This window comes from Monopterus albus, unplaced genomic scaffold (genome assembly GCF_001952655.1).
Source record: "Monopterus albus unplaced genomic scaffold, M_albus_1.0 scaffold29.1, whole genome shotgun sequence".
NCBI lineage: Eukaryota > Metazoa > Chordata > Actinopteri > Synbranchiformes > Synbranchidae > Monopterus > Monopterus albus.
The window spans coordinates 4392490-4419030 of record NW_018127909.1 but is presented as its reverse complement, the minus strand read 5'-3'; the positions used below and the strand labels follow the sequence as shown (position 1 = coordinate 4419030).

The 26541-nt window shown below is 40.7% G+C and overlaps 1 protein-coding gene across 1 annotated transcript in view; it reads left to right on the top strand.

Annotated features, from left to right (window-relative positions):
- Nucleotides 1–471: 471 nt before the first annotated feature.
- Nucleotides 472–26541, top strand: part of hap1 (huntingtin associated protein 1) — a 27916-nt gene continuing 1846 nt past the window's right edge. The window contains exons 1-17 of the mRNA XM_020596215.1: nucleotides 472–585; nucleotides 9664–9766; nucleotides 10351–10629; nucleotides 11418–11606; nucleotides 19252–19328; nucleotides 19587–19703; nucleotides 19809–19903; nucleotides 20441–20549; nucleotides 20786–20864; nucleotides 20952–21082; nucleotides 21270–21344; nucleotides 21788–21999; nucleotides 23313–23525; nucleotides 23727–23843; nucleotides 23876–24141; nucleotides 25083–25271; nucleotides 25469–25571. Coding sequence (XP_020451871.1) covers nucleotides 472–585; nucleotides 9664–9766; nucleotides 10351–10629; nucleotides 11418–11606; nucleotides 19252–19328; nucleotides 19587–19703; nucleotides 19809–19903; nucleotides 20441–20549; nucleotides 20786–20864; nucleotides 20952–21082; nucleotides 21270–21344; nucleotides 21788–21999; nucleotides 23313–23525; nucleotides 23727–23843; nucleotides 23876–24141; nucleotides 25083–25271; nucleotides 25469–25571 — 2468 coding nt within the window. The remainder of the gene's footprint in view (nucleotides 586–9663; nucleotides 9767–10350; nucleotides 10630–11417; nucleotides 11607–19251; nucleotides 19329–19586; nucleotides 19704–19808; nucleotides 19904–20440; nucleotides 20550–20785; nucleotides 20865–20951; nucleotides 21083–21269; nucleotides 21345–21787; nucleotides 22000–23312; nucleotides 23526–23726; nucleotides 23844–23875; nucleotides 24142–25082; nucleotides 25272–25468; nucleotides 25572–26541) is intronic.

The following is a 26541-nucleotide window of genomic DNA, read 5'->3' as shown; positions in this document are numbered from 1 at the left end:
TTTTTAAATGGCACACATAACAACCAGAAAGCTGTCAAGCTTGTAGGGGTCACTACTGCTAATGGAGGTCTGATTAAGATATGTGAATAAATCATCAAAATTGATAACAGCTGATGTATGAGAGCTTATCCTTGTTTGTTTATAAGCAAATTATACATCAGATTATAGTCTTTAGAATTTAGAACTGAAAATTTGTCACATTACACACAGTCTGCAGGCTTGATCTATAGCCTATGATCTTTGTCAGGTAGGGCAACCAGATTAACCACATGCGTTTCGCTTTCTTAAAATACTTTGCACGTGACCGGTTGCTCAATTTCCACAAATTGGTCTTTTAATGTCTTATATCTCTGCAGTTGGAACTGTGAGCCTGAATACTACCATTTCTAACAACAAAACTAAACAAAGTAACCTACTGCAAATGGATTTCTTTAGACAAAATCATGTTGTTACAGAACTACATGTCCCATGATGCCTCGCTTTCATGATAACCAAATAGAGCACAGAGCGGACCGACAGCTGGGCTTCAAGTTTACTGAGGGAAACTCCAGCTCCAACTACGACCTTGACCAGTTCAATAAGCATGTAAGTTTAACATCCTCCTTTTTCTTTCATAGACAGTTCTGTTGTACGTCTGTAGCGTCGGCGTTTCTTTCTTAAAACTTGGTGAGGGGGAATTTGCATAACTGTTCAGGGAGGGATTCCTGCATCGATGGGAGAGTCGAAGATAGGCTTCAAGCTGTTCTGTTGTTGTTAACATCTTCCGAAGAGTCCCCTTTTGACTAACACCTTACATTTCATCATAACTTCAGTGGCACTTTAGTTAGACGTGATAGAAACGCGTGTAGAAACTTGTGTCAATAATTAAAAACATGCAGTTTTAGATCTATATTTTTAGCTAGCCAGTGACTATTCGGCTTCACCTCCCCCGGTATGGTTTTAGTAATGATAGCCAAAGCCTTGTGGAAAAAAAAAAAGGATTAGCCTAATGTTACTGGCGAACTGTCAGGTGTTGATAATGCGTTTTAATCACAGCAAACATGTTAAACACAGTCCCTTTGTCAAGAACCATAATCCCATTGGAGTAAAACATCACCTCCAGTTTCTCCTCTTTCAAAACACGTCCAGTACTTGATGTTAAATAAAACCATCCTCTCCTTGTTAATCCTGCAGTTCTTGCAGGGACAACAGCTTCTGTATAGTTTAGTTTTCCTGTAGAGTCAGACATCAGAGACTCACAAAAGGTGTCTCCAGTGGGGAAAAATGGCACCATTGTGTGTAAACCACACCTTATTCGCTGTATTCAGCACAGTTGGTTGAGATTTAATGTGCTGACCTCACCGAGGCACAGCTGACCCAAATACAAACTAAAATGAGATCTAGATCCGGACTACTGTATGAACCATGAAACACATGACTGTCCTTCATGCTGCTAAGGGGAAAGAATAACTCAGTCTGTCCCTGTCTCATAAGCGCCACCCAGGTTTTTGCTCAGAATAGAAAAATGTTAACAAAGACATATTTCTTAAAGAGCATGTTTAAACAGAATAACTATAAAATGTTTGAAAATATTCTAAGATTGCCCTGAATTAGTTGTTTTGTTACTGGTTATGGAACAGTAGACAGTTTCAGAGGACAGGTCAGAACTTTGTTTTTATGAAAATGGGTTATGTTTGTATTCCTCAAAATAAGATGCCAAAGGTTTCATTTCAGCTGACACACAGGTCTAGTTATTAATGAATAACAACAATCCATGAAAAGTATTTTAGACCCTCTAATGTTGCTCCAACACAACCAGAACAGAACTGAAATTTGAAACACTGTTTAGGATTAAACTAGAAAAAAGCCCAGAGCTTTCATATGACTGGATTTATTAGATTTTTTATTTTTATTTTGGTGAAGTTGAATTATTATTTGCAGTAAACTTTGTCAGCAGTGCAAACTTACCAGCATGCCTTTCAGTAATTCTGTTTGCACAGACATTTCACCTCAACCACAATAAAATAACAGCTGTTTTCAGTTCTCGCAGTCAGTTTTCACTTGTTTGTAATCAGCGTTTTGGGGGAGGGGTCCAGTTTTAGCTTCAGTTTTAGCTTCAATAGAAAAATGATTAAATAGTGAATCACTTTCTGTTGTGCTATGGGACAAGCTTGCAGTTCTCCCTTGATCTTCTTTGCTTTTCATTTTTCTCAGGGATTAAAAACGAAGCAAATTAAAATTTGAAAAGACTTGATACCTTCTTTGTGGAATGTGGAAGTGAATCCCTCATGAACAGACTCAGCTCAGTGATGTAATACCCCAGTTCTTTTATTGGACAGATCTGAATAAGGAAGGAGTCTGTCTTTCTTCATTTTAGTGCTGATTTCTATAAAGCCACAAATAAAAATTACAGAACACAACCCAGGTGGCTCCCTGCTCCAGACAAGCTGCTGGAAGAAAGGAGCTCCCAGAAACACAGAGCCTAATACATTTATAAGTTTTTGGGCTAACCCCTTACACAGACAGATATAAAAACATCACAAGTTGGAGTCAGTCCGGTGTCTCCTTCTCTTATCTAGAGCTCCACAAGGCTTAGAGCAGCTGGTCATAACAAAATGTGTGTGTGTGTGTGTTGTCACATGGTGTTTAACTAAAACATTCATTCAGACATAATTCTAACACAATATTTAATACAAGAAAACAATTGGTGTCATGGTAACTGTAGCTCACATTTCAGGATCAACATTATCTTCTAACCTTGAAGCAAAGCAGACTAGAGCAGACTTTGAATCTTACTAAACTGCATTACTAACACATTAAAGTCTAACACATTAATGTCTAATAATTACTAATACCTGACAGTGAGTTTGACCGAGGTGAGGAATTTCGGCTCCTTACTTTTTGGACAACATTTTGTGTGTTGTATTTAAATTGTTTTGCCATTGGCTGCATCAGGTTAGGCTCCATGAAGAGAGGAGGTGGCAGCGTTGCTGGAAGATCCATAAAAAAATTACACTGCCCCCTTTTTAGTCAACATGCAATCATCAAATTAGACTGACCTGATTTTGCAGTGAAAACATGCAGGCTGGAGTGAATTACAAATGTCAACTGTGGCTAAAATCATGTAGATTGTTGTCCATTGATAGTTGTGTTGTTTTACGTATTTTTCATCTGGGGTCATTTTGTGTCTTTTTGGAGCCAGTTGATTTACTTTCCAACAAGAAAAGTTAAGTCACTTCATACAGATGCTTTACAGGGGCCCCTGATCCCTTGGGCTCCTGGGCCTGTTCAGTAATCCATCCGTGGGTAAATACCAGTGTTTGCAGTACTCCCTCAAGATAAAGTCTGAACATGAAGACTATTGTAATTCTATTTCACAAGCATGAACCAATCAGGTCCAAATGATGTCCAAGCAGACTCTATGGTGAAACTTTAAGTTCAACCAAAAAGAGAACAAGACATTTACAAGTTCAATATGACAAGTTTAGTAAGGCCTTTTTCAACAAAATAGTGCAGGTTTGTTTAGTTTTACTTAGCTGTAATTAACCACTGATTGCAGTCTGTAAATCATTTACCAGCAGTGCTGAGAAGCTGGCCTTTTATTGTTGCTGTGATAAAGGCTATACTGTAGGCATACGTCTAATTTGACTAATACAGCAAAAAGCAGAGCTTGGAGCTTTGCAGAATTTGCGTGATGCAAATGACTCTGTCCATGGGGAAGAGGAAAACTACTGTGTGGCAGCAAGTGCTGACTTGAACTGAAGTAACTTGAGTTGAAATTAATTGATGACTCATAGACCACTATCTATTCTTTTATGTTTCTTCTGTGTATCCACTGTCTCAAGTGATTAAAAACCAGCACTCCTTTTCTCTGTATGTCCCTCCTCTTTCACTTCCACTTCAGCCCCACCTCCACCCCGCCTCAGTGTTGCACTCTCTCTTCCTGACAGGACACACTCAGGACGGGACAGAAGCCGGCCGGTGAAACGGCACTAGCAGCAGAGAGCTTTTAATTTGATGGGTATATACTGAAGGAGGCCCATGCACACAGAACATCACATTCTATGATAACCACTGCAGCAGCACAGTAAGTCTGTTTCACAGGCTTTTGAATTGAATCTGTGGCAGGTGGGCTCGTCCAGTGTTATTAGCATTTTAGCATGTTGTATCCCTCGTGTGCTGTGTTCAGTCTGTGTTGATTTAGTTCTGATGTAACAGAGAAGCTCGTTTGTCAATGATTTAGTTCTGATGTAACAGAGAAGCTTGTTTGTCTCTTGGTGCTTAATATGTCAACAAGGGTGGCATCAATGAAAGGATGTTTTTGTAGTTGTGATAGCATTTTATTCTAAGTTATGAGCCATTTTCTGCCATTTTCTTGCCTATATACAACTATCACTTTGTTTTTGCTGAATCAGTCCTAGTAAGTTAAAAATTTATTTTAGGCCTGCCTCTGTATGTTTGAACCAGCCCTGCTGATCAGATGACTCGAGGCTGTTTCAGGTGTTGTTATGTTCATCACTGAAGTGTCACATGTGACAGTGTGAGGCAGACTTTTGTTTTTATTTTGTGTGTTTCGGTTTCTGAACGCAGTCCATCAGAACGCACAGAAAACAGGTTTATTTGAGAAGCTGTATGTTGAGGCTCATAACACAAGACACTGGCATGGTAGCTCATGTTGATCTCATGTTGTGACTGCCATTGCACCTAACTGAACACTTTGTATGCTAAAATAGTATTTTACCTTCTCTGATTGTTTAGCTTAATCAGTCATCAGAGCAGCCAAATATATTAAAAGTAAACATAAAGAGACATGCTCTCAAGTGTGTACAGTGTAAAGTGATCCCATTTAGTAAATTTATCTCAGGTCCTTCCCAAATGATTCGTACAGTGGCCCTTGTGTTCAGTAATCAGCTGGACTCAGTGATGTGTGGTTTGGTTTCTATTAGATTTTTTTTCTTCCCAGGCTTCAGTTACACATTCAGAGGTTGTCTTTCAAAGGTGTTTGCACCAACTCAGGCTGACTGAACAGAGGTCAGATTAAAAAAGACAATGTGGTTGATGTTTAAAGATAGCAAGATGCATTTTCCCGCGACCCATTCGGGACTAAGCGGTATAGATAATGGATGGATGGAAGATCCATTTTAAGATATTAAAGACCACTGAGCTGAATTCAAAAAGGGCCCCAGGCAGAGGCACTCTTTAAAGCAGAATGAAATCCTGCTGGCCGTCAAGTCAGATGTTTTAAACCAAAGTTTTCTGTGTCCTTTACCAGCTCCGAGAGCAGATTTAAGGGACCACATGTTGAGCGAACAGAGCAGATTGCCCATTAGAGAGTGAGTGATTGGTATTTGGGTTTTTGTGACCACTTTCTTTTCATGTGGAATTGCTGTTCAGATATAGCTCTCCCAGTTGCCAGGGTGACAATGTCGCTCTTGTTAAGGTCGTCTGCACACCGACCTGTTGTTTCCCATGCTCTCCTCCACTTGTTTGTTCAGTTTTAATCCTTGTATCTCATACTACCTAGCTGTTCAGCTGTCATTCCCCTCCTACACCATGTTCTTTCCAGGTACTGTAATTAATAGATGAATCAAGTTCACATTTGATTGCACAAAGCTGGCAAACATTGGCTGGTTCCAGCTTCTCAGGTGTGAGGCTTTGTTGCTTTTCATATTAATATAAGTTGAATATCTTTGGGTTTTGCAGTGTTGGTCAGCCAAAACAAGCATTTTGAAGACTTTTTGTGATCTCATGGACTAGATGATCAGTTGATAAAGGAAAAACACAATTGACAGATTAATCAGTCTGCAAAATCATTATTTGCAGACCTACTATTTCTGGACACTCTTCAGGTTTTCATCAACCCACTTTATCAGTCCATTTCCTATACCTGTCCAGATCTCACTGATGTGGCAAATGTCAGTATTTGTTCTGTATCTGGCAACACCTCCTGTCTTTTGTCTTTGAGTTTGCTTGCTGCAGACCTGTGGCTGATATTAAAGAAGGTGTTGGTAATAGTAGAACATATATAATTTTACATCATATCTGTGTTATATGAGAGTGATTCATGACCGAGCTGGCAAGATAAGACCCGGCTTTATTGGCTGTCTTTGCGTGAGTTTGAAACTCTGTGTTCCCAGCTGTTACATCAGTGTCCTTTTATGATACCACAAAGTAGCTAATAAACCTTTTTATGGGAACTTGGCAAAGTACATATGGTTTGTTGATGGTTAACCAGATAGTTCTCATCATTCAACACTATGGAGGAAACTTGTGTTCAGGACATTGGTGATGTAATTAATGGGATTACATCTTTGAGTCTGACACACGGGTTTGGAGCTGGTTAGTGATGAACAGTGACACTGTGGCCAAAGCTGAATTTTACTACAAGCTGAAGGTCTGAAAGAAATTCAGAGTTGGTTGGTTTATTATAAAGTGTGTGTATATTTCAAAGACATGCATGGCTAAGTTTGTTATTTGGTCATGCATCACAGCGTGCAATATGATTGTTCAGTCCCGTGTGATTGTCACGGCTATTGTTACCCAAGCAGCAGAATATAGCACTGGTTGACAATGTGGGCAGACAGGCATTACTTGTCAAACATATTGGATCGGCCCATAAATGTCATTTAATGCAGTGTGTGTGCATGTGGCAGGTTTCAGACATTGTGAGCTGTTTGTGGACTTAATAGTGTGCTCAGATGGTGAACTGATGCCCATCTGCTCATCTCTGTAATATAACATACTGTAGACATGCTGTGGGTCATCTTATCCTCTCAGCTGACTGGGTTCAAATCCAGCCTGATGTTTGAGTCACGGCTTTTTCCACAGAGATGTCGGGCGTTGTTGGTAAATTCAGGGAGAGATTTTGAGCATTTAAAGAACTTTGCTAATTAATGTTTGGATGATTTTGTGTTGTGCTAGTTGTCTCTCACACAAGATTGTTACATGATTATATTTTATTGTGATGAGATATTTCTTCAGAAGTAGTTTATGCTAAACAGTACAGTACAGCATATCTTTTTGGAGACGTTTAATCACTTTATGGCTGCAGTTATTCAGACCATGTGTTGTCTTGAAGGCCTGTGTACGTAGTGTGGAATATGTTATATGGTGAACCACCACAATGTGCTGGAGAAAAAGACTAAATACTAACCACCAGTTTCTCAAGCTGTGAATATTACATTACAAGTTAGATTTATATTTTTGCAGAGGGAAATTGTCAGTAAGGGCGGGTTGAGCATGAAACAGTGTTAACATGCACCAGCTTGTATAGAGGTTTGTTGTGATTTGTAGAGGATTATTAATATTCTTACATTTTACTGTGTGCCTTTCAAATATGTAGTTCAAGACAAAAGTGTCCAGAAATAACATTGTAATAAAGAATACATTAAAAAAAGAAATGCTTTGGTAAAACAGTTGACATTCATTGTAACTGGCTTCAATTAACCTCATCGGGTTTCAGCTTTACAAACAAAAGTACGGCTGTCATTTACATACCTTTTAATTTCATGCCAGTTTAGGAAGAGTGCGACATGTATTTGTTACTTTACAAAGGATATCCTCTAGTTACCCAACCTGAGTTCCATTATATTTAATCTGAGCTGCAGGATATGTCCTACTGTTGTACTACAGGTTTGGTTTTTTTATTTCTGTTGTATATATTTAAGATGACCAACACTGCTACAGTGTCCTAATCACGTTAGACAATTTGGACTTTGCTGCTTGAATGAACTAACACAGTTTCTTTTTTTCTGATCAGCTATACGTTCAGTAGTTTTTTCCTGCTAGTTACAGAGAGAAAAGAAGAGATTAAAAGAAAAGAGCATTTTGTCTGGTGTACAGAACAAAGCTTATTCCGTCCGCTGGAAAAAGGCTGAATAGGAAGTGTTAACAATTAGTGTAAATGCCTGTACACCCTGCCTCCATTTCTCTTTCACTCCTGTGTGCCTCCGCTCACGTACACACCCTCGTGGAAGGACATTGTTTGCACAGAGCGCTAGCATAGACCTTTTCAAACGCCCTCTGTTCAGTTCAGCTCAGGTCAGTCAAGGCTCCAAGGTCAAAGGCGGGGTTTTCTGCTTCACAGTTTAGTAGCATGAGGCAGCAGCCTTTTTTTAAACCACAGTTCATGTGATTAACTTTATTACATTAAGGATGTGTTAATTCTGGTTACAGAACACTTTCAGAAATCTCTGATGACATTTTAAATCTGTTTTGGCTAGTTCTTCTGTTGCTCTTGTTGAGGTTGGTGTGCTGGTCTTCTCAGCGTGTTATGTACAAAATATGCCCTGGCTGATTATTCAGCTGAAAGTTTTTTTGTCCCCTTTACCGCCCTGCCTAGCACAAGAATACAAGGGATGGGGGAGAAGGCTAATAACCATATCCCCCAGTGTCACCACGAAGTGGCTGACTGGGTCTTGTTTGGCTGAAAGGGTTAAAAAATCAGCAGTGCGATTCATTTACTGCTGAGTTGGAGCTGATGGAGTGTCTTTGTGAGCAGCTTGGATATGCCCGTTTGTGTAGATTTTACTTTGTGTGTATGTGAAAATAAAATGTTTTATATCCATAGTGTCTGTTAAGTTATGGCTAAGTGTAAATGATGTCTCCTCACACCAACACACACTGTAGATTTACTGCCTGGTGGTGAAGAGTGTGTGTGGCCCGGTGTTACTCGTGTTGTGGGGGATGTAGGTTTGTTTACACACTCACATTGTGGGAACCCGGTGTCGAAGTCCCAAACATGTAAATGGTTCCATTTTAGAGTGAGGACTTGGTTTAAGGTTAAGGTGTGGTTGTGGCTGGGGTTACGGTAAGTCTCCAGGAAAGTCCTCTGAAATTTTGTAAATACAATGTAAGTGTGAGTGACTCATCTGACTTATACCATAGCTATAAGAGAGAGGAATGATGGGGAAGTGTTGGCCACAAGCCAAAGCACTCAGCTGATTGGATAGACTGCGCAGTGAGACCAGTAAGGATAAAGGTCTTCTGGTGGTAGCTGTGATAGTGGTGCTGGCGCTGCAGGGTTAGTTCATATGTAATCAGGTGGGTGTGTTGTGAGGTGTACACTGCTGTGTGTCACGTGTATCTGTGCATGTGTCTAGTAGCTGTTGCTTTTATGGGCCCTTTGTCCTTTTATTATCTCCAGTAACAGGGTTGAGGTGTCGCATACAGGGCTGAACAGTACGGGGAAAAGGCTCATCACAGTCATTTAGTAAGATACATTATGTATAAAAAGTACAGTATAAAATGTTTAAGGACATTTTTTACCTAATTGATTGTGATCATTTATACACACAACATCACATTTTAATGCTCATAGTGTATTGTTATGTTAACACATTAATGGTGTCTATTATAGTATAAAAATATGGCTCTGAACTGTCAGATATTATATTGACTTCAATCCAGTCAGTATCTTTAAAGACGTACATACATATATATTCAGATACAAAGATTAAAATTTTTATATCTTATGACATATACTGTAAAATTCTTATTTTCCATATTTGTATACTATTGGCCAAGATATACTGTAAAATGCCACCTAGAGTATGGTGCGTAATGTCGGCCATCAGTCACTGACATTTTGCTTGCACTACGGAATAAGACACTGCAGCTATTAAAGGTTCTGTGCATAATTCACATACTGTATCATATACTGCCTCATCCTGTGTGTGATTACAGGAGTGTTACAGTAACGCTGAGGAACCTGATCCGTTTGCCTCTTCAGGCTGTGGAAACTCTAGCTGTGTGACCCTAAAACAGAGAGAAGGCCAGGCCCCGCTTTGTTAGTGGTGAAAGGCTCTTTGGTCAAACAAAAGGATTGATGCTGGGACAGTTGAGTCTTGAAAAATAAATGAATCTCATTAAGTTCCATAATTAAATACATTAGAAACTGCAGCTGAGGCCACAAGTTCAATGTTGTTTGGAATGTTTATAAAATAATTGAAAACACAATTTAAAGAATATTTCAAAGTGTCACAGTATGAACCACACCGGATGCCAAACCAGATGAGGCTGCAGATACTAGTAACAGGTGTTATATACTAACATTAAATTCCCTGAACTATGTTAAAAACTTTCCCTATATTCATACAGGGTAAATGTCATTTTTTAATTTGCAGTATATACAGTATGTTTGCTTGCTGAAAGTCTGGAAGCTGTTCTCATATCATATTACAGCTGAGGCACACATTATATGGCAAAACAGTTGTAATATTATGCTGCACTACATGAGGGGTTTCCTGCACAAAGCTCTGGTAACATTTTAATGTTTCTACTCTCTTGTCCTCCCTCTCTTGCTCTTTCTAGTCATATTCCTCTTGGCCAGTCGGAGCCAGATTCCCTGGAAACCGGTGTTTCCTCCCTGAGCCACCAGGGGGCCTCAGTCATACAGCGGGACACACAGCTCTGAGTTTGCATTCACCCTGAAACCTTCAGCCCCAGTCAAGCTGTCTCACCCTGCCTCCCATTCCTCCTCTTCTGCTCCTCTTTCTCCTCCCTCCTGGCCCCCACAGGCCCACCTGGACTCCCAGTCAGCCCTCTCCCTCCATGAGGGGCGGGGGGATGTGCTGGGGGCCCTGGATACGGACCCCCAGCCTCTTCAGCGTCAGCTTCACCGCCCCTGCCACGATGTGTCAACTTTGACAGGTACGTCACAGAAGAGACATAATTTATAATTATCTTTTAAAAGATAATTATAAACAGCTAAATATACAAATGGAAACTTGCTCTTCAATCTGCAAATGATGTATATGTTTCTAATTCCCAGTGGTGGAAAGTAACTAAGTACATTTACTGCACTTAAGTATAATTTTGAGTAATTTTATTTTCTGTCACTTCATACTTTGACTTAACTACATTTTAGAGGCACATATTGTTCTTTTTACTCCATTACATTTATTTTATAACTTTTCAGAACCAAATTAATACAAAAAATACAGAATGACTATAAGACTTTATTGATCTGTGTTGGGAAACTCACAAGCTACCCAACGGCAAGTCAAACTAAATGCATATAATCTATTTAAAGCTAGCTCCCTCTTTACCAGCTGCAACATTAAATGCATAGTAATTAATTATAATTTTTTAAGTTTGCTTTGATGCTAATACTTTTGATCTTATACTTAAGTAACAGTTTGAATGCAGGACTTTTACTTGTAACAAAGTGTTTTTACACTGTTGTATTGGTACTTTTACTTAAGTAAGGGATCTCAGTACATCTTTCACCACTGCTAATTCCAGTGTCAGATGTGCACCCAAGAGGCCAGTGTAGTTTCATACATTTGTCAGCAGAGGGCAGTGTGTCATTGTAACATATTGGCCCGGCTGTGGTTTGTAAAGTGCTGCTTCCTTTCTCTTTCTTTGTTTGTCTTGTTTGTCCCTGTACGTTCCTGAAGATATAAATACATGCACTAACAAACACTCCTCATGCTCAGATCTTTGTTCAGACCTGCCAGAGTTGGAGATCGTGAGCCTGCTATCAGAGGGTCAGCCCAACTACACTCTTCGAGCAGACAGTGTGTTTGGGTATGACAGTGATGACTGGCTGCATACCCCCCTGCTGCCACCAGACGTTGTTCTGGGTCTCACACATGAGCAGATTGAAGAAACATTCAAGTACTTCTGTGAGTACTGTTTTATTTTCACTCAACATAGACTGTAGTATGATGCGAAATTCCCCATGTCTGAGAATGGGTTACAGCCGACTTTCCTTAATCTCTGGTAAACAGTATCATGAAATGCACAATGTGACCTTTTTCACATTTGACCAGAGGCTTCAGTGAAATGTAGACCAACACCTCTGGGAAATGAATTATAATAACACTACATGATTTTACTGTTGTCATCGTTATCGGTGCATAAACAAGTGCAGAATCGGTTGTAGTGGCTACAGTACGTACTGTACATGCCAGACCATTCATTTATACAGTTGCACCTCCAAGTGTAAATTACATTTACACATAGAAAAAAGTGCATAAAATATTTGTAAACACTATATTTTCTAATTGCTGTTCTCTGTTCTGTTCTCTATAAGCTTTATGTATCTTATCCACTACTGTAATTTCAATCCATAGTCTGTTGTATATTGTACATTACCCTACATATCTTATTGAAACTACAAATTGTACATATCGGTAAATTAGTTCTGACTGTAGATACTGCGCACTCTGCACTACTGTTATTGCACTTCTGGTTAGATGCTAAACTGCATTTCTTTGCCTTGTACTTGTACTTGTACATGGGTAAAGACAATAAAGTTGAATCTAATCTAATCTACTGAGATGCTTCTGCCACAATATGTCAAAGATGTGTTTTAGGATTCTCCTGTTTTACTAGACTGACTTTGAGAGACAGTCACTACTACAGGTGAAACTTTCAATTACATGACCAACAGAAAAATAGTCAGTCATCAGCAATTCAATAGTCTATTGTTAAATAAAAACAACCATTTCTTAGTTTCAGTCTCTAACTTTCCTAGATTTATTTGTGATAAATTAAATATTCTTGGATTAAGAGTGTTAGGAAACCATGGTTGGCATTTTTGTTTTTGTATTTTTTGACATTTTATAGACTAAACACTCAAATAACCAGCAAATGAATCTTTAATGAAAAGTTGCCGCACTTTGTCACTACATTTTACATTCAGCAGCATTGCCTTTACCCATATTTCCCCAAAGGAAAATGAACTGTGTGTTGTAATGACCTGAGTGTGTGGTGCCTAATCCCCCCTCTGCCACATTTGTGAGTCACAGATGTCAAATGTCACCGAGCAGATTAACCTGTTGTCACTCGGCTTCCTAAGCAGTTTCTGCCTGAGCTCCTCAGACATCACGTCCCGGTAACTTCTCCGACATCTTAATGACATTGTTGGCATGCCACTTGCTGCCGTAGCCCAGGAAGCGTTTATAATTAGATGCACAACTTGTCTATACATGTGGTGTGATGGGACGTTAATGACATTATTTCAGTAAAGTGTGCTGTTGTAGTTGTGTGTATGAGTGATCATTGTTCATTATTTTCAGTAACCTCTCTAAAATGTGGTCTGCTTTGAGGTTTAAATGAAAGTCAGTGAGTCTTTGAAGTGTATAAAATATTTAAATTGCCTTTTTAAAGAACTTCTTCTCATGGATTATGTATCTTCTGATATTTGGAAGGGCCTCTCTCTGGAGCATGTTTGACTTCCACATTACAAAGGAAATAAATAAATCAGTGGGTCAGTCAGTAACGCAACACTGAACGCACAGTTTGAACATGCAAATATCTGTCATATTTACTTTGCAGTGATATTTCGAAAGGTTACGGCATGTGGCTCTGCTGTAATGTACGCTTTGTAACAAGAACCTGAGCGTGCCTGTGATAACGTCCCTCATCATCTGCATATTTCTTCATTTGTTCTGCTGTGTTAGCATTTAAAAAGTTTGATTTTTCAGTGGCCTGTCTGGTGGGCCAAACTACATTAAATAACTATGCAAGTGTCAAATGTTAGAGATGAGTACTTTTAACAGAATGATCTATTGATTTGACTTTATACTGTAGATAGGATTTCCCTGGTGACCTTGGTTTATAGTGAGAGCATTTCATGAGACTGTGTACTCGTAATGTTAGATAGGCTGTACCCATAAGGTAACCAAAACCTAGTAATGCAGGTATAAGGTTCACAACTTCAGCAACGGCCTAATTAAAAATATTGACTTTAAAAATCATTTAACATATTTATTTTAAACATATTTAATGTCTCACACGTTAGACATGCTATTAATATTTAGAAGCTAATAAGATTGCACTTATGAAGTGAACAAACCACAAATTATTTGTTTTGGATAAGACAACCAGTAGTTCAAAGGAGCATCTGAGTAAAAGTTTAAGCCACACCTAACATAACATTACTGAGATGCAGAATCACTGATCCACTACAAGGAAGACGTGCATGTGTAATGGCTTCGAAGCAGCTCAGATGTGCAGCGCAGGGAGGGAGCTCACTCATCTGGTTGAGTTCTAACCACTGCCCTGTAGCATGTTTTGCTGTTGTTATGGTGAGCTGCTACCAGCTGTGGAGAGAACATTCCTGTTATTTAATAAATAATGTTTGTTTATATAAGAGTAATGTCAGCACTTGCATGGTTGTTATGCAGCGCTGTAGTCTGTGAAAACTGTGGGTTAAAGCTACAGTAGGTGGTAGATGAGTGTTGGTTTTATTTCTGGAAGGTAACTCAAACACGAAGCGCTTGTCGCATATTTGCTTGTTATCAAGGGCAAAGTACTTGGGACATCACTTCCCTATAACCTCTACTTCTTTGCAGCATTTTTAGGTTGTTGAAATACAGACCTATTAACTTCGAGGGATTAAACCATTCCTCTGTTTAAAATATATGTGTTTCAGGTGCTGCCTTCAAAGATTTTATTTTGCAGGAACTACCAAATACTTGCAAAGACATGAAGATATGGGATAGCACAGATAGCAAAGTTGTCTCCGCTGTGTCTTGTGTCTTGTATGACCCCAAAAAGCCAGTTTGTGGGTGAAAAATTAATGAAGAGGATCATATTTGCCAGTAGGAAACTGCTGCGTCTGGGGTATCTACTGCAAGAGCATGTGGCGTGGACAGAGACAGGACAGTGAACATGATGATTGGGTATAGAATGACACAGTTGAGTTCACTGGAAAGTGCATTGGAAACTCCCTTAAAAATGTTCAGGAATTGTCCCAGGTAAAGCAATTACTTTAGCCTAATTATTGATATAAACATCCACATAATCTTTAAGTAGTACACTTTTAAGAATCATTATTTTTGTATGGTGCAATGGAATTTGTATTTATGGAATCAAAAGCATGACGACAAAGCTTTTTCTTGTGTTTTCCTTATAAAAATCCCAGTCAAAACACATACACACAGTCTGAGTGTGTTCACTCCATCGCCTCCATCAGACCCCTCTGAAGTGGGTGTGTCTGCACCAGTATTATGCAGAGCCCTCTCTCTATCTGGTATTATGTCTGTGTGGAAGACAAGAGCAGCCAATGGCATGGGCAGAACCTACCATCTCCCTCGTTTCACAGGGGTGGGTGGTGTTTGTGCAGCATCCATTTACATCAGCTTTCCTGTTATGCATTGCTTTGTCAGTTATTAGCATGTGATAATGATGCTTTTATGCTTAGACAAGGTCAGTGTGATCAATATTAGCTTATTTGGCTTGGGGTTAAGATTTTCCTTCCTCCTTCACCCCTCATCTTCGTCCTCCCCTTTTCTTAACCAGTAGTCCAACGTGGCCAGGTGAATGACGGCAAGCATGACGACAGATGGCCCTTACACTCTGAGGGATTATATATTAACACCAAGCAGCTCAGATCCTCTTGCACACACATACAAACAGAGGTGTATGCACACACTCACGTAGGCCAGCTCAAGCCATTTTCACACCGACACAAATCAGCAGAATGATGCCCGAGACCCAGCTGGTGTGTCACAGCCCAGCAGACACACAGTAGAATAAGAAAAACGGGATTTAACTGATGGACAGAGAGACAGAGGACCGTTTTTCTGTGGTCACCATGGAAGTGTGGAGCTCTTCAGCATCCGAGGAAGGGGATGAAGACAAGAGCATGTCCAGTCTTGTGGGTGTAGTAGTGGAGGAGGAGAAGAAATGCTACAACAGCAACAATAATAACAACAACAACAATGACAGCCTTTGCAGGGAAGTGACACAAGGTGAGATTAGGGAGTGTGTGAAGAGGTAGAGGATAAGAAAGGCAAGTAGCATGGAGAGACTCACCACTGATCTACAGTACAGAGCCAGTGCCTAAAAGAGACAGTGTGGGGAAGAATGAAATACAAAGTCAGGGGCAAAAAATGTTAACATTATGGTTGTAATTTCACTCTTTGGTCTGTCTCTCCACTGCATTGTCGAGGTCTGTGTTAAAAGTAATATTTGCTGTGTGTTCCATAAGGACGTGAAGGATCATGACTGTTTGTGTTTTGTTAGCTTAGAAATATTGTGTTTGTTGATATTTGTAATCACATTTCATGACCAATTTATGCAGAAAACCAGGAAATTGCAAACAGTGCCATTACTGTAAGTGCTTTAATACTGTATAGCGCGCTGCATGTACTGAGGGCAGGCTCCAGCGAAGTTACTGACGGTGCATCACACAAATAATCATTACAGGTTGACAACATGCTTGTTTTTGCACTTCTTGTCATAGGGCTCCGTTCATTTATCATTGAAGTGCCAGAGACGTTAAGTTTTTTGAATATACTGATCTTGAATGTTTCCTCTTGGTGTAGTCAAGGTCATTGAGCCTGCGTGTGTGTGTGTGTGTGTGTGTGTGTGTTTGTGTTTCCGCGCCCACACACCGTGCAGCAGCACAATCAAGCCCTGTGTGTAAACAGTTGTCTTTGGCACTACTGTGAATTTGTGTTATCTCTTGCACTGCTGCAGTTATTATTAGAGGTCAGAGCCACAGAATTAGGGAATAGTCATTTAATGCTGCAGTTTGCATTTATTGGATTTCCTCCCTCCAGTATGCTTTACCTTTACGTAGTCTATTAGTGTGTTATTTTTCTAAATGTGAGTCAAAATGTTGTGCTTTTGAAAGCATAGAAAATTACATTTGGCCAAATGAGACTACTCTGTGTTTCAGGAGGACAAAAACTGCAGGTACCTGAGCTGCCCCAGTTTCAATCCTCTGTTTTCAGTTGTCTTTGCTTCTGTGGCAATGCCTCGAGCAAAGCTTCATCCCCTGTACACTTCAAGAAATTTCTGCCAACAATAGGATTTTTATGAAGTACCATATTGGAGTGTTACTTTCTGGTCTTTATGCTTTGTCCAGACAGATTTAGAGGTCCTGTCAGTCTTGTCATGTGTGCACCTTCAGAATGGTATCAGTGTGAATCTTATTCTTAGCTCCTCCATGCCTGTCTGATCCTCTCAACATCACAGATGTCATAAGTATACCTAACTCAATAATGGTTATCCGTAGGAACAGTATTAACAGTTCAGGGTTGCTGCCTGGATTTGCCTTTCCTTGATCTGGTAGCCAGGTCAAGAGGACATGGTTCAGGTATTTTTGTAGGTGAATGTACAGTTTAGGTTCTTGTAGGAGGATACAGTACACTGAACTTCAATTCACGATGCCTGAGAAAGGTCCAAGATGAAAAGATACTTTAATTAGTTACAAAGACACAGCACTGGTGTTCTACTTGGATGGTCCTAGGATTTAGATTATCTTGTGTGGGACTAGATCAGTATCTAAAACCTTTCCACAGTCCTGCTGCTCATTTTGCTTTTAGCACAAGCACCGCAGTTCACTTAAAGTACAGTAGGATTTGAAGAAGTTGAATTATATTCTCATTAACCTTTGATTATTTATAGGCTGTATCTTGATAATGACACAAATTGCCAGTCAGTGCTTAAGAAAACTCATATGAACATAATGATGAGTAATTTATTCTGTACGGTAGATGACTTTTTATTAGCATTAGTGTTTGGTGCACCCCCCCGATTCAAGGTTATTTAGTCAGTGTTAAAAACCAGATAGCAGGATCTTATTATCAGAAACAGACCTGGTGACATACTTGTATTATACCTTTACAAATGGTCTTTTTTTTTTTAACAGTGTAATGAGAAAAATTAATTTAGAGTCGAGCTTCAGAGTTTATTTTTGACATGGAAAATTAAAATTCAATTCGCCTCAGGGTCGATTTAGAAACACATGGTCTTCATTAGTTTATGGCATTTTCCCAGTTGTACTAGATTTGTAGTTATTTTCAATTTCATGTTTTTGAGCACTGGTGTAATCTTGGCCTTTCAGATCTCAGAGATATTTTATGATTAAACTAATTGAAAAGATTAAAATGGCAGTATCCATGATCTAGATTTTGGAGCCAGGGTTGAACGACTGTGTTACAGCAGATTCATCCTTCTTTTTGAGATTCAGTATTAAAGTTCATTTGCCTTGCTGCAGTGTCCTTGAGAAAAACACAAGATCCTGCCAACAAACCTGTTATCTAAACCACCAGTGAGCTCTAAAGATTCAACTTTTTCAGGAGTGAATTGGTCGCATGATGTTTGTGACTTTTCTCTGCCCTCCTGACATTTGTTTTGCACGAGCTAACAAGCTTTTGTTATGCTTCTGCACCATATAACACTACAGTTTTGTTTTGGCATTTGTCTTTATTTAGTGGGAATGAAAACATAACTCAACTCAGGTAGTTAGAGACTGTGTTTACATTCTATAATTAATGGGCAGCTACAGTATAGTCTACGGTGCAGTCGTTGGGCACAGGATTGGAATCCTTCCATTAGACTGATTAGACACTGATAGAGCTATCCAGTCGCTGTGTTTCCAGGCCATATTCATGCACCTCAATCTAATTAATTTGCTTATATGTCAACTGTGCCTCTCTTCGGTCCGGCTAAGCTTTCTGTTGAGGCAAGGTTACACAACAGATTTTGGTTTAGAGTTAGTCAGAACTGTACATAAGAGCAGACAGATTCTAGATATTCTCCAACAATTTGGTCTTTAAAAACTTTAAGGGATTCGATTAAGAACCTGTCTTTGTCAGTCTGAACTGAGTGCATGGCTAATCGGTCTCGCAGACCTCGTCACCCTTCCTGACATAAACCATTGTCCATGAACAAAGTTGCAGGTCAACAGCCAGTCACTGCTGGTGTGAGACTGCCAGGATCAAACTTTGTCAGTTCCTCTCCTGTTGAACTATGTTTTCAGAAGAACGAGGTCTTTATTGGTGTCTTATCTGGGCTTAAAAGGATCAAGCTAAGAGGATCATTATCTGGCTGAACACATGGAGATGCTGTGATCTGCAGCTCTGGAACCTTAAAGGGGAAACAAGATCCACTCGGGGCTCTCATTCATACAAAGAATACTGTTTTCAGTTTCATATTGTCACAGGGTCATATTAAATAATATTTAAGGGTGTGTCATGTCAACCTTTGTTTCTTCACTTGATTAAATACTGAATCATAATCAGTTTTTAAATATTTATAATCCATTTCATCAGAGCAGTGCATCCAGAAATGCAACAGAAAATCAGAAACATTGAATACAAAATCAAAGGATTGGGCTCTTTAGCCATTTTCTGTTGTAATAAAGCTTGTTGGTTGAGAAAAATAAAAATAGAGCAAGAGTTAAGTGAAAACTGAAAAGCTGCATCATAGCCAGTTAGCAAGGCTGTGCTGTTGCACCGTCCTTCCTCTGTCATCTTCAGCTCTGTCTCTTCCTGCATTTGTTAATTCAGTCTGTCTCTCCTCCATTAGTGCTGTGCTCAGACAGAGTGGGCCAGGTCACCAAGACGTATCATGACATTAAGGCTGTCACCCACCTGCTGGAGGAGGTAAGAGAGAGACACCACAGCAGATGAACAGGATTAGAGGGATTAAACTTATCTGGCTTGCTGACCATCACTGTTTATCACTCTTTTCAGCACTCATTTCCATCTGTGACATCAGTAGAAAGCAAATTGCTCACAAACTGTGATTTCCTGACTATAACTATGATTACATAACTACAAAACCTAAATGTGCTGCACTGTGTTGTATCATCCTGCATTGTTCAGGAAAAACAACATCAATATTTATGTATCACTGTGCAGAAAGAGCGGGATCTGGAGTTAGCAGCGCGGATTGGTCAGTCCCTCCTCAAGCGAAACCAAGAGCTCACAGCACGCAATGAAATGCTGGATGAACAGCTTGAAATTGCAAAGGAGGAGGTACAAACAAACGTCATGATATACACTTGTGCAGATACACTGAGAAACACGATCTGTGATATTTTCCGGTCTGCTGAGCTCAAGTGACCCTGCCTTGTTTTGTAGATTGCTCAACTTCGTCATGAGCTCTCAATGCGAGATGACCTCCTTCAGTTCTATGCCAGCACCGAGGAGGTCGAGAACGCTGAGTCGCACCCCCCGTGAGTACAGCACACACATCCACAGAGGCTGAGGAGTGACCATTGGAAATATTAAGCTTCATGAAAACATAAAGTGTTTAGTTTGTTTTAAAACATAGCGTGACATTGGGTCTGTGGCCAAGTCTGTGGAACTAATCCTACAACAGAACATCTCCACCGATCCACAGCTTTCATTAATTATTAATAATCCCATTTTCTAAAGCTGATACTTTGTCTGTCAGTTCTGCTTAAATTCATTCTGCATGCCTAAGAAGTGAAGTACTAGTAGACAGATATAATAGATATAATCAGTAGCCAGTTATTTTCTGCCACTGGACTGAACATCAAACCCCATTATGCAGTAGAATTTATTGTGACTGTTTTTCCACAACAGTGTCTTCACTATCAAAATGACAGCCATGTGACTTTATATCCAAAAGTATAAAATCATTTTTTCATTGTTAGTAAATGTTGGAGTTCAGTAGTCATCATTATTTGTCTTTTGAAGTTATGCTGATTTGATAAAGGTATTTTTTCTAATGCGAACACATTTGGCAGAGTAAAAAGGAACGAGTCGTGCAGTTCTCTCAGTGACTTGGTCCACTACGACTTCTTGCAGCAGAAACTGAAGGGTTTAGAGGAGGAGAACCGCAGGATGAGACTAGAGGTACACAACATTACAAAGTTCTCCCACAGAATAAAATGATAGGTGCATGTACATGCAAGAGAAAATAGGACATTTAAAAAAAAAAAATTATGTATAAAATGCAGTAATGTAAAATGTAGGAATATAACAAATGCACAAAAGGAATGTATCATTTTGAAATGTTTAATACAATATAATACAGTTATGCAGACCGTCACTTATCCCCTGCATTAAAAGTTTTCACATCAACATTACAGGCCAATGAGCTCACAACAGAGACGACCAGCTATGAGGAGCAAGAACAGGAGCTGATGATGGTGTGTGTGGAAGAGCTTTGTAAGTGTTACGGTCATGTTTTAATATGTGGAAATAATGTAACTGTAACTCAGGCACGGGTGCATTTATCAGACCTGTGTCTTTCAGCCTCTGTCAATAAGCATGTGGTCGACCTGTCAGAGGAGCTAGCACGGAGAGTAGAGGACTCTCTCCGACAGCAGGAGGAGATCAGCTCCCTGCTCGCTCAGATTGTGGACCTGCAGGCCCGCTGCAAAGGAGTGAGACACACACACAAATACACACAAGCTTTCCAAGCAAGGTGTCCTTTAGGAGCAGTTACTGACTTTGTGTAACAGATATTATTAAACACTTAGTTTTGCTTTCACATTTTCACATGTCATTTCAGTCTCAACCAGTGGATTAATGTGAAATCCCAGTAAAACTTTATTCCCTCTTTTCCTCAAGCTCGCCCACGAGAATGAGGAGCTGAACCAGCACCTGAATGCCTCCCGTGAGAACCAGCACAGACTTAAATCAGAGGCAAGTCTGATTTAAGCTACGCTTTAATACTCCCACAGTCCTGAGGAGGTGGAGTAGGAACCTGTCACACTCTTGTTTTGTTTTCCTTTCTGAATGACTGACCGGGTGCCAGGATGTTGACACAGAAGGTTGCAAAGGCGACGTACAGCACTTTCCTGGAATATAATTTTGGGATTGGACAACATGCAAGAAGTAAAGAAATGTAGAAAGAAAAACTTACTTTTGACCTCAGAATATGTAAATTTGATAATTGGTAAATGTGTCTAACAGCTGATCTGAGAGCCACCATGAAGTTTGCCTTAATGCTCTTCTCCATTCTGACACCCACCTGTGCAAAAGCAGACCTCAGCCTTAATACCTTTCTCCTGTGTACGCTGGGTGTTACCATGTACCACGTTCTCTTTGCTTTTCAGTTTGACTGATGTGCCTTCCCCTGTCCACAGCTCAAGGACCTGCAGGACAAATACTCCGAATGTGAGGATATGCTCCGCGAGGCCCGAGAGGACATTAAAAACCTGCGAAACAAGAGCCTGCCCAACAGCACGGTGCAGCGGTACACTGCTCTGGCCTCTGTCCTCCCCATGGACTCACTGGCAGCCGAGATAGAAGGCACCTTCCGCAAAGGCCTGGACACCACAGCTCCCTCAGAATACAAGTATGTTTGACATTGTGTGTGTGTGTGTGTGTGTGTGTGTGTTCCCACTTGTAGAAGACTGCTTGAATTTCCCTTACCCATTCCTATAGATAGATAGATGAAGTTCAGGATTCAGAAAAGTGAGTGCTACAGACTCAGCACCAGGACTATTACTGTAAGCATCAAAAAACCTTTGATGGCTCAATACAAGTATAAACGACCACCGAGATGGACTGTGATCCAGTCACTGAAACCACTTGCAGAGGGGGCCTTGGAGGCATTTGACCACACAGCTTTTGTATTGTAAATGCTAATGTGTCTCCGACAAGATCATTCAAGGAAAACATGTCATTGATGCAGGACATGGTGGTTGCTTTGGTGAGAGCAGCCAGCACTCAAAAAATCAAAAATGCAGAGAGATGTCCTATACAAATCTATACCATGTCTGGTAACAAACTGAAGTAATAATTGTACCCATGGCCATTCAATATTTAAGTGGAAGTGTCGCAGTAGCAGTGAAATCTGAGCACAAGTGGTCAGCTGGACACCTTGGAGACGCATGTATATCGACAGGTGTAAACGGTGATGTGTCTTCGATCATTGAGACACATTTTAATTCCAAGTCCAAACAGGGCCAGCGTGTCCTTATTTTAAACCACACAAGAAACTGGAGTACATTGTTAAAATCCCTGCAGGGTGGGTGAACTTGGGACTAAATCTAACTCTAATGTGGGCTACACTTACAGCCATTACTGAAGGAGCATGACACTCTTACACGGGGCAACAACGAACATCCCTTTTCAACTACTACTATCCTTCCCACATTCTGTTATTTTCTGTGACTAAGGGTCTCAGCTGCAAACTCAGCAAGCTGCTACAAATTTCTTTTATAACAAAATGTTTGGCGGGAGTTAAAAGCCTTAAATCACATTAAGTAGCAGGCTTTACACAAGCAGGGCCAAAACAATGGACGACACATCTTCCACCCCTCATCACTGAGTCGTCTAGGTCACTGGTTGATGGGACAGGTTCCTCTCTCCTCCCTCTGACACAGTCTTGTTACTAGCCAGTTGTTATTCTGTATATTTTACTTTGAAACAGTTCTGCCATGCCATCCTGCTTGTGTCTGACTATCACACATAAATATACTATATACAGCAATTTTGTTGATTGTAAATAAATAACTGTTTATACAGTTTTGTCACTACAGCTTGCATAAGACAGTTCTTAGATTTGGATTCATATGATGAACTAATATTTTCCAAGATACACTGATGGTCTCTGAGTATTATAGTGCGATTTCATGACCACTCCTACCCTCTTTCTGCTGGCAGGAACCACCCAAAGCGTGTGTTTGAAACAGTGAAGGTGGCCAACAATGCCGGGAGGCTGCGGTCTCGGTGCCAGTCCCCCGGGCTGCCGGGCTCCAGTCCAGTGTCCACTCGCCCCAGTTGCAGCAGCACTCCCCGAACCAGCTACTATGGGTCTGATAATGCCAGCATCACTCTGGAGGACAAGCCCAATAACGCTCAGAAAGATGACCACAGGTGTATTTATATCACATGGGAAAATAGAACCCTACTTTGGATTATTTTAGACACATGTCTCTGCCTGCAGTATGGCATATTTAATGTTTTTGGAAATGTTAGAATCTCGACAAAATAAAATAAATAACAGTTTTTGCAACATGAGTTGATAGTGTATGTCCTAAAGTGAGGCAGCTAAAACTGTCCATTTTTCCCTTGTAGTGTCAGCGGGCCAAAGCGTCTGGGCCAGCCAGGTACGCCCGGAGGCCAGGACCTCGAAGCTGCTCTGCGCAGCCTGTCAGCACGCCAGCAAAGCCACTGCTCTGAGCAGCCTTTCTTTGATGTCGAGTGAGAGCGTAAGCTCTGCGCAGCCTGTCAGCACGCCAGCAGAGCCACTGCTCTGAGCGGCCTTTCTTTGATGTCGAGCGAGAGCGTAAACTCTGTGCTTTGGTAGCAGACTGTGAGGAGGGCGAGGGCTCCAGTGGCTTCCTCACCCCAAATTACAGCCTGGCATCCAGCCCTGCAGCATCGACGGGCACCAACTACTCCAACGGCAGCTCACGACACTCCTGTGGCTCCTCAGGAGGATCCAGGTCCGACCTGCCCGACCGCCTGCAGATTGTCAAACCTCTGGAAGGTAAAAACTTTCAGCAGTGTGTGTTGTTTCTTGGAACTTGTTCAAGTTCCTTAAGAATCGTGAAGCATAAGAATGTGTTATTAAAAATCCAAGAAAGATGAGCAAAGACATCCGATCACTGTTGATACTGATTAGTGCCACAGGTGCAAAGCTGCCCTGCTCTTAGAAGTAGAAACCTTTCCTTAAAATGGATGAATTAAAAATTCACAAAGGGAAACGAGGTGAAAGACAGAAGTAAAACAAGCAGATAACATGCTGCCACATTTAACAGTAGCAGCCAATGATACATTTATAAATAAAATTTACTATGACACACACTAACAGTCGGAATTTTTAGAACTCACCCATTATCCTGTAGCAGGATAATGACCCCAAAAAACACCCCCAGCTGTGCAGAGGACAGGAACAAAACGGTCGGCTTCAAATGAAGCAGTGGCAGCACATGCCTACTAAAGTAACTACTGCTCTGGTTTGTCACAACCTTCTTGACACCTGAGGGATGACTAGACAGTTGGGATCATCTGGAATTATGTTTTATTTTTATTTCATTGTGATTCAAATTCTTTTTGTGCCTTCCATATAACTATTGAAGCAGATAATTGCTGGTGCCTCCATCTTGTTCATTCACCTCTGTCCAGTGACTTTACTTGAGTTTTCTTTACTTTGTATATCATTTGAACCTTCCGAGCCAGAACCACTGAGAACATACTCTGCTTTTGTAAGGGAGACTTTGCCAAGAGGCTGAGATGCTGCTAAACACAGTGTTTACTCTAACACCACTCAAATGACAAATATTGAAGACACTATGAAATAAAATGTGAAATCATAGTTAAAGCCTAGTGAAATGCATAAAACTGCACAGAGCACTCAGAAAGAAGTAATCATTATTTCTAATGTAACTGCATTCTTCAACTACAGTTCCCTCCTGACTCTCTCATCAGGCTCAGTGACTCTGCACCAGTGGCAGCAGCTGGCCAGGCCAAACCTGGGAGGCATCCTGCAACCACGTCCGGGTGTCTTGACTAAAGACTTCATGGAGCTCGAGGTGGACATACAGCAGGTCTACAGCCTCAATGACCTGGAGGAGGATGAGCCTGACCTGTCGCAGCTCTCTGGAGCATACGGCACGGGTAGGACACGTGCTGCTCTCACACAGTTCCACTACCTCTGTCATTCCTATTCACCTCATGAACTCTCCTATAAAATTCATGTTTCCTGCTTTAAATATTGGAATATTTAAGACTGCATTTGCTTCATTTTCTCAGTACATGTGGGTGTTTCCTTCATGGGTAGTTTAACATGTCTTTCTCCCTCCATGACCTCACAGTCTCTCCATCCAGTCCCAACCTCCCCCAGACCTCTCCCACACATACCATTACCACTTGTCACGTCCTCCGACCCTCCCTCCTCATGCCCTCCATCTCCACTAGGTAAGAATACACACACATGCAGTCTCCCAGAGACTTGGTGGGCTTTCATGCATGCTGTATTGTCTTTGTGTATTCTTCATAGACCTGACCAAGTTAGATTTGAACTCATACTTGATTTTGTATTGGCATGATGGACCTAATTTCCTGTTACTCTGAACAAGGAACTCCTGAAAAAGAATCTTTTATGCTCATTAATCTATAGCTTTGTTTTGCAGTGCATCTTTCATTTAGTGAGGGTGGATATTCCAGATTTGCTCTCTTCCATCCTGCTGCTTTTTCTCTTCACTTCTGCCCTTTACTCCCACAGTGGCAGGAAACATCTGTCTGGGCTCCTTGTCCAACTCTAGGAGTCCTCTGGACAAAGTAAGAGTTAAGGGCTACAGATGCACTGTGAATGCTTCAGTATTAACAACAGAGGCCCAGAACCCTAATTATGTTTGGTAACATTAGAAAAGAACCTTTTGCCTAAATTTTTTTTAAAAGAAACTTTATAATGTCCGAGGTCCATATGTTAAACATTATCTATGCCTTAACTGAAATGGTCATAGCCACCTTATGGCAAAATTGTGTGCGGTGCTTCTGTGAGTATTCACCTGTCACTGCCTACTAACAGCTGTTCTAACTTGGTCGTGCTGCCTGCATGTTCTTCACTTGTTACACTGCATGTTTTTAGCTTGTTAACCTTTATTTATTCAGGGTAAGTCTGCTGAGCAGCCACCTCTCTTCACCTCTCCTGTATCTTTAGGAGCGCCCTGTTCCCATTCACACAGTTACACCTGGAAGCCCAGTACAACCACAGACTGGTGTGTGGCCAATGAGCAGCTTAAGGGCTTTGCTCAAGGCCACCACAGTGGTGTTAATGAGGGTGAGGCAAATACTTTGTCACCTGTCGCACCCAGATTTAATCCAGCTGGTCTGGGGATTGAACCAGTGTCACAAGCTCGCTTCTCTTTTTTAATGTCTCTTTCCC